Genomic DNA, 18,761 nt, shown 5'->3' with positions numbered 1-18,761 from the left:
GCTACGCTGTATATGCCGTGTAAACAAGGCCTTAGGCCCCTTTCACACAAGCACACCGATTGGGTCTGCCCGTCCATTTTTCAGGCGGCCCAAATTGGACCAACCATTGCTCTCTATTGGGAGACTGCTGTAAATGGACATGTGTCCGTTTACACCCGCCTGCATCTGATCCAGTCTGCTAAAAACAGACGGATGGGGATTCCATTCCCCATCCATCTAGCAGATCGGATCGGGTGGCATCCGATGGAAATGGACCATTTCCATTTGACCGTCCCATAGAGAACATCGGGCTATGTCCGTGTCTGCTCTGCATCCCACTGAGCAGACAGATCTGCTTGACAGAGTCTGCTTCATGTGAAAGGAGTCTTACCGGAGCGGTCGGTACATTAGAGGCGCCCCAGACTGATACATATGTATGAGTTTTTTTTTTCTCCAAGCCACATGATTAGATCCTGAGGCTCTAATTGGCTTGAAAAAGGTTGGGCTCGGGGCGCAGAGCATTGCACCCCGAACCCACCACTTGTGACAATAGAGAATATTCACTATAGTCTTCCGCCTTCTTCTCCTGGCCAATCAGGATGGATTGGGTTAGCTGGGAGGAGAAGCTGGGGGGGGGGGGGGGGTGTGGTGAAGGAGGACCGTCACCGTAGGGGGGCGAGTGCGGGCAGACCTGGGGGTCTTACTAGGTTTGTGGGTTTTTTTTTAATTTTTTTGTAGCCCGCTGATCAGTTATAGAATTGTTCAGCAGAGTCTGCTGAACAATTCTGATATAGGCTTATGGTCATTGAAGTGATCATAAGCTTATAGGAGAGGGAGAAAGGAGGTCCGTACGCCATACTGACTTGGCCACCTGCAGGCACTTCTGTATGGCATACGGACCTGACGGGGAAAAGGTTAAAAGGCTACTTTACACTTATGAGCTTGTTGTACATTTGATTTAGGGGTGCTTCTGTTTCTAATGGGCCTCTAATGCACATCCATGTTCTTACTATAATTAATGAAGACAAGTAAATGTGTTTAGGCCATACACAGTGGGCAGTTTAATTTGTTGCAGTCAACAAAGGTTCATATCAAACCAGTCAACTTAGACAAGGTATTGAAGTATATATATATAAAAAAAAAACAAAAACAAACACCAGAAATGTCACTTTTAGCAGAAACCAAAGCTCAAACTGTACAATACAAAACAAAAGTTGATTTTTTATTCTTCCTCCAGAAAGTGATCATGGTCATTCAATAAGGTAATGGTAATGCTTGTACATCTTCCATACAGTCATTGTATGAGTCTTCATATTCACTGTTTGGTTTAACCATTATAACACAAGTGGGTCGCTTGGAGCCAGCTGCAGCACCTAAATCCTGTAAGCAACAAGAATAAGGTTGGTAAATTACTATTACATTAAAGCCCTATTTCCACTTCTGTTATGTTCATGCATATTTTGAGAAGTTTGGAGCATTTCACACATTACATTTTCGCCCACAAAAAACAAAAAGCACCACAATGCATGAATATAGTGCAAAAACAGATATCAAAAACACATTAGTTGTGACCATTCTGACCAATGAGAAGTGTATCTGAGGCTTATTCTTCTGACAAAAAGTCCCAGAAGAAAAGCAGTGCTTCTCATTGTTCAGTGTGGTCACATGGTCGCACTGGCCAATGAGCACTTGCCATTGGGAGCTGTATGATGGATACTCATTCCAGAGCTATGTATTGCAATGTATCCACCACTATACAAACACCACAAGGCATCATGAAAATGTGAACTTACCCTTTAAAATGTACATATGTTATGGGAAGAATTTTGTTGAAATGGACGGCCTGGTGACAGAACCTTCTTAGTACCCAAACATACACCGATCAGCCATATCATTATGACCACCCACCTAATATTGAGTAGGTTCCCCTTTAACCAGCAAAACAGCCCAGACCTATTGAGGCATGCTAGATCTCTGGAGGTATGCACTTTGGTATCTAACAAGCCTTCAGTACCAGATCCTTTAATGCCTGTAAGTTGAGGCCTTCATGGACCCATAAACAAAAACTGCGATACCCATTTTTAATGCTTTCAACACTTCACACATGTTCACTTGCTGCCCAATATATCCTCACAACTTTCAGATGCCATTGTAACGAGATATTCAGTGTTATTCACCAAACCTGTCAAAGTTATGGCTGATTGGCGCATGCTGTATTTGATGTTTAGTACCAATAGAGAAGGCACATGCAGAAAACCAACGCTCCCCGTGGTATGACAACTGCCTATTTGGTAACGGTGAGTTCACACATCCAAGTGTTCATTACAGTATCAATAAAAACAGAACGCCAAAGCAAAATTAATAAAATTCCTCTCAACTCTAATAGTCAGATATTTTTTTTTCCCTAGCACAAGTCCTATGCGACCGTTTCTTGTTAAAGGGAAATATGGGAACTGCTCTTGCCAATGACTAATAATGTCAGAACCCTGATGTCTTATCTGTCTCCAGCAGCACATGGGCCAAAGTAGAAGTTTACAGGCAGCCGATTACTTTTTCTACAATAAATGCAGCTGGTAAACTTTAGAAGCCTGTTTAAACCCTCCGATTTTCGTGATGTATAATTATCTTCATAGCAGTCAAGAAGCAACCACTTCACTACAGCTCCATATTTTAAAATGGCAAAGTGATAGCCATGGTGTTCTGGAGTGCCGTTTTAAAATGCACAGAGCCAGCCTCAGAGTAGCTCTGTGCCTTTTGATCGCTGTAAAAGCCATCACAAATGTAGACAGCACTACTTTTTACATACGAGAGCCCTCCCTTTCCTATCACAATAGAGGATGAAGAACCTTAAAGCGGGGGTTCACCTATCTATCGTTTTTTTTTTTTTGAGTTCATTCACAAACTTTTCTTCTCAGCATTACATACTCACATATTGTGTGTAATATGTCCGCCTGTGTCAGATTTCGTCGGAAAGAATAACTTATATTATTCACTGCAGGCGGTTTCCATCTTCATTGTGGGCATTTGAAGCCCACAAGCATTTATTTCCTGGATGTGGTGAATGCTGTGCTCCCAGCATTCACCGCTCGTTCCTGCACATGCTCAGTGGCATCCTGGGAAGCCTGAGACTAGCTCCCAGGAGTCTGGGAGAGGCTAGAAACACGCCTACTCCCACGGGAGGAGAACCAGGAAGTGCAAAGAAGAATATAAAAATAAAAGGCAATTACAGCGATTTAAATTTTTTTAAACGGCATGTCAGCATCTAGGCAAGGAAGAGAATACATACAGATATTGTTCAAAATTTGGGTGGAACCCCGCTTTAAGAATGAAGATTTAACCAATGAAACGTAGACAGCAGCAGATTTCATATATTTTATCTGTTCTTATGCAAGATTCTTTTTTACCCTTTCACCCGCCCTCAAATCCCCTCATCTCCATCCTCCCACTGTAGGTAACCTGTACACCTTCATATCATCCTTTTTCTGTGTAAGACCTGTACATTAATGATGTACTGTATGTAGTGAACCATTACCAAGAACAAAGTGTGTTCCGGGCGTTTCCCGCACCACTTTCAAAACACGCTGTGTCTGCTACTGGTGTCAAAGTTACCATCACCCCAAATGCAGATAGCAAACGCAGTGCGTTTGCCTGCACTGCATTACAAGGTACCACGCAATCCGGTTGTAGTGTGTTTTTTAAATTAGTGCATACACTACTTTTGGTTCGATGCAGTGCAATTTCAGCCCATTCAAATGAACAAAGTAAAAACACACTGCACTCAAATCACACAGGAACAGATTCCAGGTGTGAGCAAGCCTTTAAAGATTAGCAGCAAAAAATACGGGTTAACTAAAAACAGAATAACTGAAAATGATTATAAATATTACGACAGTGACAGCCAAAAACACACAAAACAACTCCCATAGCGTGGTATTCAAGAAGTTTTTTCTGTACACCAACTCAAAAAAATAGGATTTTTTCGTCATGCTTACCTGTAAAATCCTTTTTTCTTTGAGTACATCATGGGACACAGAGTCAGGCTAATATTCATTACCTACTGGGATGCCCCAGAGCAATAGCCTTGAGGGGAGGGAGACACCCTGCCAAACAATAGCCATCAGAACTTATACGGCAGTCCGCAGTACACTGCGGCCGAAAGCCAAATCCTCGGCTGCTCGAACATCCACTTGATAAGATTTTGTGAACCTATGCACTGAAGACCAGGTAGCCTTACAAATCTGAGCCACATATACATGATGGCATAAAGCCCAAGAGGTTCCTACACCCCTGGTAGAATGAGCTCTCACCCTAAAGGGAGGAGCTTTACATTTCAGACCGTAGGCCTGAATGACCAGTTGATGGACCCAATTGGTAGTGGAAGCTGCCTGCCCTTTCTTGGGTACTTTTGGTAAAATAAAAAAGGAGTCTGATCCTCGGATCTCCACAGATCTATACAAATAAACCTTGACTGCCCGGACAACTAGCTTGCATGACAGCAAGTCTAATGGAATTTTCTTGATGGGTTCAAATGGTCGTTTCTGTAACACAGACAACACCAAGTTCAAGTCCCAAGGACACATAGGTGACCTAATGGGGGAAAGCAAGCGAGTTACCCCCTGCATAAAGGTTTGGATCAGTGAATTGGAGGCTAAAGGCATTTGGAAGAATACTGATAGGGCCGAAACTTGACCTCCGATTGTACTCAAAGCCAATTTGATTTCCACAGCTACCCGTAGAAAAGAGAATTCTCCCATATTTCTGAGGATGCCATTTTCTGGCTTCACACCAAGCAATACAAGTCTTCCAGACCTTATGATAAATGTTCCTAGTGACAACTTTTCTAGCATTCACTAGGGTAGACACTAATGATCCCGAGATGCCACGGTCCTTTAACACCCTGGCTTCAATAGCCATGCTGTCAAATTTAGAGACTGTACATTGGGGTGGAATATAGGACTTGGAGACAGTAGATTGGGACGATGTGTGTCCATGGCTCGTCTATTGTGAGTCTCACAATCTCCGGGAACCAGGGCCTTTTGGGCCAGGCTGGTGCCACCAGAATGACTGGAACCCCCCCTTTCCGAATCCTGCTCAACAACTGTGGAAGGAGAGGGATCGGAGGGAAAGCCTAAACCAGGGAGTACTGTCTCCATGGAACTATCAGAGCATCTGCTCCGATTGCCAGAGGATCCTTTGTTTCGGGACACAAATTGCTGTAGCTTGTTGTTGAACCTGGATGCCAATAGGTCGACCTCTGACCGTCCAACGCTGGCAAATTTCCTGGAACACTCCTGGTGGACCATTCCCCCAGGCAGATCTGCTGGCGGCTGAGATAATCTGCCTTTTAGTTCTCTACTCCTGGGATATGGACTGCTGAAAGAAATCGGCACATATCCCTCTGCCCAGGCTAGTATGTGGTTCACCTCCTTCAGAGCTGAACGACTACTGGTACCGCCTTGGTAGTTTATATAGGTCAGTGCAGCGACATTGTCAGACTGAACCCTGATAGGGCAGTCCTAAAGCTCCACCATCCAGGACCGTAGGGCCAGACGTACTGCCCGTACTTTCAGGACGTTGATGGGCAGGATCTGTTCTGTCCCTGACCATTTCCCCTGAGCTGTGAGCCCTTCTAGGGTCACTCCCCAGCCTGAGAGACTGGCCTTTGTAGTCAGTACTCTCCAAGTTACCGGGAGAAAGGATTTTCCCTTTCGCAGGTTCTAATCCTGCAACCACCAGTTTAGGCTTAAGCGCGCCCGAGGAGATAAGCACATTGGATAACCCAGGGCCTTTCCTCTTCTGATCCAGGCCAACAAGTTGTCTTGTTGTAAAGGCCTGGAATGGAACTGGGCATAGGGCACTGCCTTGGAGGATACCATCCTCCCTAGAAGACTCATACAGAGCCGAATGGAGGGTTGTCTGGTGCCGAGTATCTGATGTACCTGAACCTTCAGGGCACAGATCCTTACAGGTGGCAGGAATATTCTTGATTGAACCGTATCTAGGATCAGACCTAAATACTTTAGACTTCGAGCTGGTTTCAAGGCTGACTTTTCAGTATTTATAATCCAGCCTAAGCTTTTCAAATACTGCACTGTGCATATTAAGCTCTATTCTAGAGCCTGTAATGAGTGATCTCTGAGAAGGAGGTTGTCCAGACACTTGAGCACCAGGATCCCTTCAACCCTTAAAAGACCCAGTACTGGTGCTAGGACCTTTGTGAACACCCGGGGAGCTGTAGCCAACCCGAAGGGTAGAGCCACAAATTGAAAAGGACATTCCTCTACTGCAAAACGTAGGAACCTCTGATGAGGCTGAAAGATAGGAATGTGTAAATACGCATCTTTTATATCGATGGAGGCTAGAAAGTCTCCCTTCCGGAGTGAGGCTACTACTGAGTGGACAGACTCCACCCGAAAGGACTGTATCAGTAGATACTGGTTCAGGGATCTTAGGTCCAAAATTGGCCTTGTGTCCCCGTTTGGTTTCTGAACCATAAACAGGTTTGAGTAAAACCCTATTCCACTTTCGGATACCGGAACCTCTACAATCACTCCTTGATGCACTAGATGATGTAGTGCCTGAAGCAATAAGTTTCTTTTTGGAGGATCCGAGGGAACGCTGGATCTTAAAACCCTGAGGGGGAACCCCCCCAACTCTAGCTTGTAACCGCGAGCTATAATTGAGGGGACCCACTCGTACAGAATTATTGTTCTCCAAACGTCCACAAAGTGCAGCAGCCTTCCCCCCACTCGATGGAGTGGGGACGTCCCCTCAAAAGGAGGGCTTGGTGCTGCGTTTTGAAGAATCTTGGACCCAGGGCTTCTTCTGGCCCTGGCGCCGTTGGCGGCAAAACCGCCTTGATGCTGAGACAATGGAGGAAGCAATCCTCCAATTTTTAATGAACTTTTTATCCATGGGATATAAAAAAGGGAAAACCTCTTAGGAACAAAAATCCTGTCAGGATGTTCCCAATCAGCATACACCACCTGTTCTAACAGGTGTGTAGAGGGAAAGCCTGTGCGGCCTGAAGAGGCCTCAGGGATCCCAAAGAGGACCGGGGGGCTCAGTCACCTCTGCAAGAGGCAACTTAAAGGCAGAACGAACCATTTCGGTCAGAGTCAGGATCAGAAGCCTCTGCGACAGAGGCAAACATCAACTGGATATCTTCTTGTCCAGATTGCTCGGAAGCAGACTCATCTGCTGGGCCCTCCACAGAGTCCTGAGCTTTAAGCTCTTCCCCATCCTCAACCCATTCCTGCTCCAGACTAGGAGGATCTGGGGAGGGGGATCTGTCATGCTTCCTGCTACCCTGCGCGATGGAGGCAATCCTGTGCTCTAACCCGGCTAGGGCCGAGGACAGTTCATCCTTAGTGATGAAGGGTTAAGCAGCAGCGTTAACTGTAGGCACAATACCAGATAGGTGCAGCGGCTCAGAATGCCTGGAAGCCTCTGGTCTTTCAGGGAATACAACACTAGGGATACGACTAGGTTCATCAGGAACTACTGACGACATCGGTGTGCCCTTCCCTTCAGTGTTAGTCTTTTTTGAAGACATTTACTAGCCACAAAAAGAGTACTTGTGTGTAGTATTAAAACACCTAAGAAGGGAGACCCTTTAATAGGGCTCCTAAGCCCCTATGTAACAATCCTGCTAAGCACCTTTAGCCTGCCAAGCAACACTCACGTGACCCGGGTAAGAAAAGAATGAACCGCTGCAAGTGTCTGTTCAGAGCCTGCTGTGTCCCACAGCTGCCTTCTGGAAGCACCGCATGCTTGGCCTATACAGATTAAATAAGCTGTGTGTGCGTCGTAACATTCTGTGTGTGCGCAGTCTCAGCGAACGGGCGTGGCTGTAATAGCGTATGACACAAGAATCCTTGTGCACTCAGATAAAGGCTACCGCGCATGTGCGGCAAAGCCGCGTGTGCCATGGCCGCCAAGCAAACAACTGCTAAGTCCAGCGCCGCTTTTGCAAACGCACATGCGCCCTGGTGAACCATGGCGAAATGGCACACCATTGTGCGCCATCATACAGTTAAGAAACAGCCAGACACAAGCAAAAAAGGTACACCTGGCAAACACCCACAGCTAGCCCAAAACTCCCCCGTATGGTCACCGCACACAGGCTCTAACTAGCTTGACTGATTGTTACAATCACTGGGACACCCCACAATAATAAGTAAAGGGGTTTCACTTACCCGTCCTGGCGCAGGGCAGCTTAGAAACTAAAAGCCCAAACTTCACCCATCATGGCAAGTTCCTGTCACTTGAGGACCTTCAAGGACTGGGTACCCTTTTCATGTTTAGGGTCCACTCCCTTGGACCTGTACAGCACCCTGCAGAAATGCCTTAGCGCTGTGGTGTCCAGGATTCCACTTTGCAGAGTCCAGCACCCGGAGGTCGCATTACAGGCAAAACCTTGCAGGATCTTGAGTCTTCTTTGCGAGGCTCAGGTACCATCTAAGCATATAAGCCTGTGTCAGATGGAGCTGATCGGTCAATCCCTTGATTCATTTAAAGCGGGGTTCCACCCAAAAGTGGAACTTCCGCTCATCGGATTCCTCCCCCCCTCCGGTGCCATAGTTGACACCTTTCAGAGAGGAGGGGGGTGCAGATACCTGTATAATACAGGTATCTGCACCCACTTCTGGGAATAGACTTCCGCGGGAGTCATGCCCCCTCCCGCTGTCTCCTGGGAAACACACAGGTCCCAGGAGATAGCGCGGACCATTGAGAACGCGCAGCGCAACACGCACATGCGCAGTAGGGAGCCGGAAAGTGAAGCTGCAACGCTTCACTTCCTGATTCCCTCACTGAGAATAAGGCGGCAGCACCTGAGGACCAAGGGATGGTTCGGTCTCGGGTGCCGACATCGCTGGACCCCGGGACAGGTGAGTGTCCTTATTTTAAAAGTCAGCAGCTGCAGTATTTGCAGCTGCTGACTTTTAAGAAAAAATTTTTCACGGGACTCCCTCTTTAAGAACCGTTTGTGGGATTAGAGACCTGGAGCTCAGAGAGCTCAAACCGTGACATCCACCTTGCAGACACTGGTAAAAAAAAACTGAAGTGCTTCCTGTGTGGGAGGGGATATATAGAGGATCACTTCCTGTCTAAAGACCTTTGGTCTACCAGTGTCCATTCACCTGGTGATGGAGTATAATCCAGTAGGTAATGAATATTAGCCTGACTGTGTCCCATGATGTATGAAAAAGAAATGCATTCCACAGAACACATTTTAAGCTAATAATTGTATCTTCTAAATAATATCAGTTGGTTACTTACAGATTTGGAAGGGATGTATGCATATGGAATTCCACGATCCTCACACATGACAGGAACATGGCAATAAACTTCAATGGGAAGGGTGTCTCCAGCAAGCACAACGATTCTGAAATAACACACATTATTACATAGAGAAAAAAATAAATAAATAAAAAGGCAAAGATCACATTAATGGGAATTTTCAAATTTCAGAGTAAAAGAACCTTGTTCTGGCATCCAAGGTCCAGTTTAGGCTCCACTATTCTAACTTATGCCAACTCAGCACTGTCCTAACGGCCAATAGTGACAAAGTACCAAAGTACCAAACATAGCTTTAGTAAATTATGAATAAACAAACCAATAAACAGAAATAAAAGGTAAAACAAATGTAAGCTACTTGCATGTGACAAATGATGACAAATCAATATATTAGGATGTCAGCACAGTTCCAAACTGTATATATTTTGAGAGAATGTCCTGAACCTGTAATACCAATAACATCTCCTTATGGCTACTTTCACACTGAAAGCGCCCGGCATTAGCGGTAACGTGCCGCTAGTTTTAACACTGCTTTTTGGACACTAGCGGGGTGCTTTTAACCCTCACTAGCAGCCGAAGGTTTAAAAGCGCCCCTGTTGTGGCAGCGCTGCGTATTCATTTCAATGGGCAGGGGCAGTTTAGGAGCGATGTATACACCGATCCTCCACTGCCCCAAAAATGCTGCTTGCAGGACTTTTTCTAACATCCCGCAAGCACAACGCTCCAGTGTGAAAGCACTCAGGCTTTCACACTGAGGAGGCATGGGAGGCGTTTTTCAGGCGCTATTTCAAGCGCTAAAATAGCCTCAGTGTGAGAGTAGCCTAAAGCATAAAACTAATGGCCTTATGCTGGCAGGTTCTGTGATGGCTTTCTCCCACAACTCTTGAAGTCGGTCACAGAGATACAAATAGCAGAAAGTGGGCGGCTACAGATAGACTCTACCTATTCCACTTTCAGAAGAAAGCGCTTTCCAAGTGTGCCCCCAAGAGAGATTCAAAATATGCACATAAAAAAATAAAGTTTTATGTTATCCAGTGTAAAAGATTATTTACTTTCAACAAATGGAAGAGCAGGTAAAATATGGTACAGCAAGCCCCAGTAAAGAACAAAAAGCAACAAATATGATCAAAGTTCACCTTTGGGAACATGTTGCATGTTCCACCCATTTTTAGGGTGCAACATGTTCCCAATGCTGCAGTCGCTCCTCCCCCCCCCCCCCCCCCCCCGTGAAAGCTGTACGGCGAGACGTTCCCCATACTAGCGGTCAGTTATTTAAATCAGTGTGGCCTTGTGGGGCTCCGCCTACACAGCCGCATCATTCGTTCACACAGCTGTGTGTGTGAATTAACTATAAGTCCCAATATCCTTTGCAGCCATCGGCTTGTAGTTCTCAAAAAACTACCACGGCGCTGTGGAGCACCGTGGTAGTTCATGGATTCTTCCCGTTAGTATCTGCTTGCCCGTACGGGATGTATGGATACACTGACAGACCTGCAATGTTTTACACACTACAAAAACAAAATAATAAATGCACATTTTTTGCAGATAAAAAAAAAAATGTGCATTGTTATTTTTTTTAAAAGTGAACTTATCCTTTAAAGCGGACCTTCAGTCATTTTCCACCTATTAAATCTTCTGCCCTTGTTGTTTTACCTTTGGATAGTAAAACTTTTTCTGCCAGTAAATACCTTATACAGCCCACTTCCTGTCTGGTTATTAGCCTAGGCTTATGACATCATGCTCTCTCTCGTGAGTTTGCCAGGAAGGAAGGGGGGGGGGGGGGATGAGTCATAAGAGGGACAATCAGAGCTGCAAAGCTGGAGTTGTGCCTCTGTGTAAATCCAGGAAGGGATCAGGCAGCAGCTTCAGCTGCCCACATTTAAAAAGGATGCAGCCAGAGAGGGAGATTTCTGCAGCATATTTGGTATGTACAGAATCACAGTATATATAAAATATGCAAAGTGGTTGGAGGGAAGCTTCAGAATGGCAAAGATGTTTTTATTACAAATTATGTGAGCAGAATGCATTTCCTCTTTAACCGCTTAAGGACCACCTGCCGCAGTTGTACTGTGGCAGGTTGGCTCCCCTGCGCGAATCGCCATCATTGCACGTCGGCTGGCGCAGTTTTGGGTGTGTGGTACGCTCTTGCGCCCGTAGGTCGGGTGGACTATGTCCGCCAGCAACCCACAATCGCCTAGTATAAAGGCAGAATGGGGATCTGCCTTTGTAAACAAGGCGGATCTACATTCTGACAGACAAGACAAATCTACTGTTCCCAGTCATCGGGAACAGTCATCTCTCATGGCCCTAAATCTATCCCTTAGTTTGTAGACGTGATATCCCTTAGTTAAGTAAACGTGGAAGCTGATTGTTTCCATGCACAGCTGCACCACATTTTGTACTCAAGTTTTAGTAAATCTCTTATGTGAGTGACAAACTTACCCCTTTTCTCCTTTATTGATGAATTTCTGCACCTCTTTTACACCTCTCCGAATATTCTTATGTTTGACAGCTGAAGAAAGAGGAAAAAAAAAAAAAAAAGGGAAGAAGAAAATTAAATGCTTGACAACCTTTTAATACTTATCAAATACGCACCTGAAGTTTATGCCATTTACCACTGTGCTTTGTGATGCTAATAATCACTGAAATGTCAAAAATTGAAAATTGGGAAAGCAGGCACCTATTTAAGGTGTATTACAAAAATGAACTATGGCAGAGGTCTTCAGTTAATAATAAAAATACATGCGATTTTTTTTTTTGGAGGTCCTAAATGCAGAGCTGTAACGACACATTACTGATATAGTGGCCAGCAAGTGGAATCAGAGTGTGGAGCAGGGAAGAGCATCCCCTGGATTTACCTATATAAGTGTAGGATGCTGAAGTGGTACTTCTAGTTCTACAAGACAACTGGATTTACCAGCATAGGTACTGCTAAGTGTTATGCATGTGAAAGAGACACTCACTAGGAGGCATGTATTCCAACAATATCATTAGCTGTCCTGTACCATCCCTATGTTTAAGTTGCAAATAAACAATCGGATATAATCTAATATGAGCTCTGAGCTTATCACCATCCACAAAGTGCATTTAACCACTTGTCGTTAGGCATGCATGAAACATTAAAGGGGCTGTAAACCCTTGTTGCATTGAGGTGAAAAACCTCTTGCAGTGCAGCAGCCCCCCAGTGCCCCCATTTCACTTACCTGAACTCTCTTTCTCGCGCCGGGGACGAGCACACCAGATCTAGCCGGTGTCTCGTGTCCTGATTGGCTAGATTGATAGCAGCACAGCCATTGGCTGCCACTGCTGTCAATCAAATCCAATGACGCGGGGGACGGGGATGAGTCCGGCATTCGTGTCTATGGACGCAAATGCTGGACTCGGGAGCACGCCCGCAAGGTAACCCACTTGGGAGAGCGCTTCTCCTAGGGAGTTATCTGATGCGGGGAGGAGCCGCGAGAGCCCCCAGAAGGAGGATGTTTGGGGTCACTCGGGGCAAAATGAGCTGCGCACTACAGTGGAGGTATGACATTTTCATTATTTTTTTTTTTTTATAAACAATCCTTTACAGTCACTTTAACTGCTTGTTGGATCTACAGATAGTAAGGGTAGATTTGTCCACGAGGGTTCAAGTCCACTGACTGAAGAAAATCAATGCTTTCATCCTGGATAATAAACCCCTTAGAGTGCTGAGATTTGCTGAGCTCTGCTATGTACAATGAACAGATATTTATAAATACATTTATTAAAATTCAGATTACCACAGTGAGCATTAGCAATTAGGTTTGGTAAGCCAGATTGTTTTTTTCACTTTAAAAAGCAGTAGTAAACACCGCTTGATCACTAGTACCTACAGGTAAGCTTATAATAAAGTTTACTTCTAGGTACAAGGAATATCTCCTAAACGTGCACCATTTAGGAGTTATTCACTATTTCTGCAGCCGGTGATGTCACCAACACATGCCCGCTCTGTGCCGCAATAGTGGCTCCAGCACACATACCATTCAAACAGCCAAGCCCATGAACCTGGAAGGAACACCGGGTGAAGAAGAAAGCCCCAGCAGGGGTGACAGTGTGCTGGAGGGCTCACGTTTAAGGTAAGTTTTTCATACTGTGCTAGTATGCAGTGCATACTAGCATATGACTAGGGATGAGCCCGATGTTCGCCGAACAGCGAACATTACGCGGTGTTCGCCGCAAATTCAAAAGCCGCTGAGCATGTTAAAGTCTATGGGACATTAAAATAAAAAAACAAAAGTGCTCATTTTAAAGGCTTATATGCAATTTATTACCATAAAAAGTGTCTGGGGGCCCGGGTCCTGCCCCAGGGGACATGTATCAATGCAAAAAGTTTTAAAAAACAGACATTTTTTCGGAGCAGTGATTTTAATCATGCTTAAAGTGAAAAAAAAAAAAAAATGAAATATTCCTTTAAATATCATGCCTGGGGGGTGTCTATAGTAGGGGTGCAACGGATCGTCATCGATCCGTGACCCGTACGGATCAAGCTCCGCGGATCGGGACACCCGCGATCCGCGGAGCGCTCTGTGGCCTCGGCCATAGGAAAGGCCGCGGCTTCGGCCTAGCTCCTGGGCGGCGGCCATCTTGGTACACCCGCCGGGCGTTTAGCATGTGATCGCTCCGTCAAATGACGGAGCGATCACTTGTAACAAACCGGCGTCATGTCATGACGCCGGTTCCTCTCTCCCCTCTGTGTACTGATCTGTACAGTGGAGGGGAGAGTTCGGATGTCAACAATGCCCTGCCAATACTCTGCAATGCCCTGCCATACCCTGCCAATACTCTGCCAATACCCCCACCAATAGGGAGATTATGGATACTACAGTGGGGGAGATTTTTTTTTTTGTTGTTGATCCGAACCGTGACTCCTGATCCGAGGAACGATTCAAATCGTGGGTTTTTTGATCCGTTGCACCCCTAGTCTATAGTATATCTGTAAAGTGGTTCAGTTTTCCCATGTTTAGAACAAACTCTCAAAAAAAAAAAAAAAAAAAAAAAAAAAAAAAAAAGGCATGCCCCCCAGTCCATTATCAGGCTCTTTGGGTCTGGTATGAATATTAAGGGGAACCCCGAACCAAAAATGTAAAAAAAAAAAAAAAAAAAGCGCGCCCCCCCCCCCAATTTTTTTTTTTTTAAATGGTGTGGCCCATCCCCCCCCCCCCAAATCCATACCAGACCCTTATCCGGGCACGCAAACCGACAGGCCACAGGAAAAGAGGGGGGGGGGCGAGAGAGCCCCCCCCTCCTGAACCGTACCAAGCCACATGCCCTCAACATGGGGGGGGTGAATGCTTTGGAGTCACCCCCAAAAGCACCTTGTCCCTATGTTGATGGGGACAAGGGCCTCATCCCCACAACCCTTGTCCGGTGGTTATGGGGGTCTGCAGGCAGGGGGCTTATCGGAATCCAGAAGCCCCCCCATTAACAGATCCCGGCCTCCCCCATGTGAATTGGTAACGGGTACATTGTACCCCCTACCATTTCACAAAAAAAAAAAGGAAAAAAGTGTCAAAAATAGTAAAAAAGACTCTAGGAGACACTGTGGGACAAGTCCTTTAGTAAAAGATAAAAAATTAAAATGTCCCGCGATGTAAATCCATCTCATGCCGCCAAAAAAAGCAAAAAAAAAAAAAAAGCTGCAACAGCTCCATCACGTGGCATCAGAGGGGGGGGCAGGGTCACCTGTTTACGTCACCGGGTGGCCCCGCTATACAAACAGCTGTCACCGAGAAGAAGCGTCACTCGGCGGCAGCCTGCCATGGAGGCGGAGCTGTTGCGGCTTTTTAAAAATGTTCTCCGGCCTATCAGAAATGGATTTAAATCGCGGGACATTTTTAATTTTTTATCTTTTAATAAAGGACTTGTTTTAACCTATGCCCACTGGGGAAGGACCCGGGTCCCCAAACACTTTTTATGACAATAACTTGCATATATGCCTTTAAAGCGGAGTTCCAGTCATAAAAAATGTTTTTACATTATTATTAAGCTGCATTAAATACAAATAACAAACCTTTGGAATTTTTTTTTTTTTTTTTTTTTACTCACTTACTCAGCTTTGTTGCTAGGGGGTCCCTTGTAATCTGCCTCTTCCTCTCCAAGGCGCCCAACATAATTTCCCTCTGCGCCCATGCTCGCTAGTGCTCCTGGGACATGTTTGTCATCATTTCCCAGGAGTCACTGGGCAGTTCCGAGGGATTCTTTGCCATCACAACGGGAACGGGCACTTCCGAGGACGCTGCCGTTGTGATGGCAACATCAGAAGTGTACGGCGCTATGCTGTACATACTGTGCATGCACGAGAACGGGCAGTGCATGCTGGTCGCTCAGCTACACCAGAGCCTGGAAGATAGTGCTTGTGGGCTTCACTATGAAACTATTCCTCTATGAAATCGGCAATCGAGCGCCGATTAAGCACACAAACGTGAGTGCTATAAATAAGCCTTAGAAACAGGGCTGCAACTAACGATTATTTTCATAATCGATAAGTTGGCCGATTATTGTTTCGATTAATCGGTTAATAACCTTAAAAAAAGTGTGGTGTATAATTTAGTTAATATGTAGAGTTTAAAAAAAAGGCAATTTATTCCTAAATATCTTTATACACAGGGGTAAATATAAATAACCAACTATATGGTTAGGGAGTAAAATCTTTAATCCTCTCTAAGTATAACAGACAGAAGAGATATACTCTGTATACTATTAGAGGTTGAATCTGGACTCAGATCAAATTTTTTTATTTAAAGAAAAAAAATTCTAGACTGTTTTGCAGATTTTCAGAAAGAACTGTAATATTACATGCTTTTCTGCAGCTTCTCTATTGAAGTATATTGAACCAAAAAAGCAACGTTTTACATTGAAAAAGGTCCTTGACCCTTTCCAAATACACAGCAGCTGAAAAAAGCATAGATGTGAACGTTAAATGAACTGTAGTGCATTTCTGCAAAAAGCACCAAAAAACACGTGTGTGGGAACCAGGCCTAAGACATTTAGTAACATAATGGAGTTAAAAAAAAAATAAATAAAAAAATTTGTTTTTTTTACTGTGCAACAGTAAAGTAATATTTACAGTAGAGATTATTTGCTCTTTTTGTACTATGTAGGGTTAATTTTAGCTTTTTTAACCCCATTATGTTACTGGCCGATTAATCGATTATGAAAATAGTAATCGATTAATTTCATAATCAATTAATTGATTAGTTGTTTCAGCCCTACTTAGAAACAAAAGATATGCATACTAAACTATAAAAAAAAATATTGTAACAGTGGGAACTCAGCTTTAAATGACCACTTTTGATTTTTCATGTTCATGTCCCATAGACTGGGTGTCTATGTTCGTCCAAATGTTTTGCCCGTTCGCAAGTTCTGGTGTGAACCGAACCGGGGTGGGGGTTCGGCTCATCCTTAATTATGACATTAACTTACAGGAGATTTTTTTTTTATTCAAGACTTTACTACCACTATGAGAACAGAATGGAGTTTCAAGCTTCAGTAGATGCTGGAAGAGGAGTAATCAAGTGTCACATCAAGAGATGGTAGTTTATTAAGACCCTCTGCTGGCCAAAAATATATTGATACTGTTGTAATTAATGAGACTCAAAAGAAACTTATACCTCGTTTCCACTGAGCGGATCGGTTCAGTACGCTATTTTGGGCGTTTCCATTATGAAAGCGGCCCACACAACCGAACCGTACCGCTCCATTCAGGGTCCTGCTTCGGTTAGGGCGGAGCTACGACACATTCCACTGATTGGCTGATAGAAAACCCTCTGCTGTGTTATGCTGAGCATTTTTTCTAAACCCTGTATGGCCCCACTTGCAGTGGAAACGCTCACCAGAATAGACAGGACCATTCAAACTGTACCGGTCCGCTCAGTGGAAACGAGGCATAAGATACAGTGCACCCCAAATGGCAATGACCGGGGTTGTGCAAGTGACCAGAGCCTGGCCAGATGGATATACGTGTTGGAAGGTGACTGACAGCGCCTAGCACCACAAAAGCTATGCTGCTAATTTCCTTCCACCTTGATATGGCACCAGAGAAATATCCCAACTCCCACAGAGAGAGAGAAGGACAATGACATGTGCCATTTCTCCAGGACGTGTACAAGCAGCTTGCTATGGGGGGGGGGTGTAGCGTCACATATGGTGACCCATCACATTTGGCTACCCGCTGGACTGCACATGCGTGACGCCGCCATATGCGTTCCAACACTCTGGCGATCTGCAGAATTTTGTGGCCACACCCCTGAGTCCAGGTTCAAGCCCCACCATCCAAGTGGACATAGAGTTAGATTATAATTATGCCGAGCGAAGTGAGGCCGTGCCCGGATTGTGGTGAGGGGCCCTGTGGCAAAGTGGTCTTACAATAGAGTTGGAACGCATATGGCGGTGTCACGCATGCACACTCCAGCGGGTAGCAAAGCGTGATGGGTAGCCGAAGATGTGACAGGGGCCCCGGGCCGCTGCTCTACATGTCCATTCACACACACAGATCTGCAGCTCAGCCCTGACCCCTCTTGTGCAAAATAATGTAATACATGCAAGCTAATGAGAAATAATGCTAGCCCTATGCAGGTAAATGTCTGGAACCCTCCCCCATGTGTGCATGGGTTAGCAGAACCCCAGCTTCACCAGAATACCATAACCAGCTGTGCATTATACAGGGAGACATATTGAAGAGAGCGCTTTAGAGGCAGCTCACACACAGTGCAATAAGCCAGCTAGATGAGTGTAAAGGCGCACAGCCCGCTCCATACCTTTCTTAATACACTTGTATAGTCTCTTGGTAAGTTTCCGTCCCGCCATCGGCTGTGCGATGGGGTTGAGGTTGGTCAGCATCTCCTCATATGAGCGCTCCGGGACCTCGACCCCGGTCTCAGTCTCCGCTTCCTCCTCTGCCTCCCGCCGCTTCTCTTTCTTCACCTTGGTCATCGTGGAAATCGACAGCCACACTCACACACGTGTACGCCACTCTTCTCTCCTACTTCCGGCTAAACACAACTTCCGGCGGAAGTGCAGTGTGGGGAGGAGCCTGTGCAACCTATAGAGCGTGCCTGTGGGAAGAGTTTAGCTTCCTGCTGTAGAACATACAGACCTGGCTAGAGTCAATAGGGATCTTATTCTGCAATGAATCGGTCTTGTGCTAATGGCCGGTGTTCTGTCAGAATAGCGAACCAGTCAGATTAGGTAAAAATAGAGAATTTCTGTCAGATTAGCAAACCTATGAGATGCTGCTGCTTTTAAAATTCAACATCTAAGGATGAGCTCCAGGTGTGTTCGCACACTCCACGTGCGGAGCCTGCCAAGAAGTCGGCACGGCGCTGCGCTAATCACAGGCAGTGAGACATTTCCCGATTTCTGCAGCCGCACATCGGGAAAATGTCTCACTGCCTGTGATTAGCGCAGCGCCGTGCCGTGCCGACTTCCTGGCGGGCTCTGCACATGGAGTGCGCGAACACGCC

At 45.4% G+C, this 18,761-nt stretch overlaps 1 protein-coding gene across 1 annotated transcript; it reads right to left on the bottom strand.

Moving 5' to 3' along the window:
* Positions 1 to 1,175: 1,175 nt before the first annotated feature.
* Positions 1,176 to 18,336, bottom strand: NHP2 (NHP2 ribonucleoprotein). Its single transcript, XM_073620441.1, has 4 exons — positions 18,057 to 18,336; positions 11,722 to 11,791; positions 9,262 to 9,367; positions 1,176 to 1,359 (listed from the first exon to the last, which is right to left on the bottom strand). Exons 1-4 carry the CDS (start codon positions 18,229 to 18,231, stop codon positions 1,234 to 1,236), a joined length of 477 nt encoding a protein of 158 aa, XP_073476542.1. The 5' UTR covers positions 18,232 to 18,336; the 3' UTR covers positions 1,176 to 1,233.
* Positions 18,337 to 18,761: the final 425 nt, after the last annotated feature.

This window comes from Aquarana catesbeiana, linkage group LG03 (genome assembly GCF_042186555.1).
Source record: "Aquarana catesbeiana isolate 2022-GZ linkage group LG03, ASM4218655v1, whole genome shotgun sequence".
Classification (NCBI taxonomy): Eukaryota; Metazoa; Chordata; class Amphibia; order Anura; family Ranidae; genus Aquarana; species Aquarana catesbeiana.
Note: the sequence above shows the minus strand (reverse complement) of the source record. Positions and strands in the feature narration are given on the sequence as shown.